This window comes from Staurois parvus, unplaced genomic scaffold (genome assembly GCF_062004578.1).
Source record: "Staurois parvus isolate SC_StPar_1 unplaced genomic scaffold, SC_StPar_1.0 ptg001503l, whole genome shotgun sequence".
Classification (NCBI taxonomy): domain Eukaryota; kingdom Metazoa; phylum Chordata; class Amphibia; order Anura; family Ranidae; genus Staurois; species Staurois parvus.
Window position 1 is genome coordinate 12,040 of NW_028319299.1, and position 461 is coordinate 12,500.

The window sequence follows — 461 nt, forward strand, 5'->3', positions numbered from 1 at the left end:
ATTTGACTTTTTTTTTTTCAATATTCTGCAGACAGACCCCAAGCGGCCGTGCGACTTAAGTACTTTTGGCAACAGACTGCAGTCATCCGCTCCTTCATAGAGGTAACACACGTGGCTCTGTTGCTCCTTCCTAGAAACAAACAGCAGCTATTTTAACATTGTTGGCTGCTTCCACCTTAAATGTTCCGGATGGAGCGCTTCTGTATTCTGCTTAAACATTTGGCAAAAAAAAAATATATATATATATAAGTTGCTCCAGTCCTGGAAGGTATTTTCCTGAATCTGTCAGGGAATGAACATATCTTCATTGTCATTTCAGCAGGAGTGCTCAATTTGCAACCATTCTCTACATTCCGTGGTGTAGAATTATGCAAAAAAAGTAAAATAATCTGCAGACGCGAGTTCTTCGCTCACCATCTCCGATTCTTCTTTGGCTTCCAGTACAGAGCCCAAGAGAATGC

The 461-nt window shown here is 41.2% G+C and overlaps 1 protein-coding gene across 1 annotated transcript in view; it reads right to left on the bottom strand.

The window, feature by feature from the left end:
* Nucleotides 1-414: 414 nt before the first annotated feature.
* Nucleotides 415-461, bottom strand: part of LOC149435479 (membrane progestin receptor gamma-B-like) — a gene marked incomplete at its 3' end in the record, with an annotated part of 48,012 nt that continues 47,965 nt past the window's right edge. The window contains exon 9 of the mRNA XM_089662619.1: nt 415-461. This exon is cut by the window's right edge and continues 182 nt beyond it. Coding sequence (XP_089518745.1) covers nt 415-461 — 47 coding nt within the window.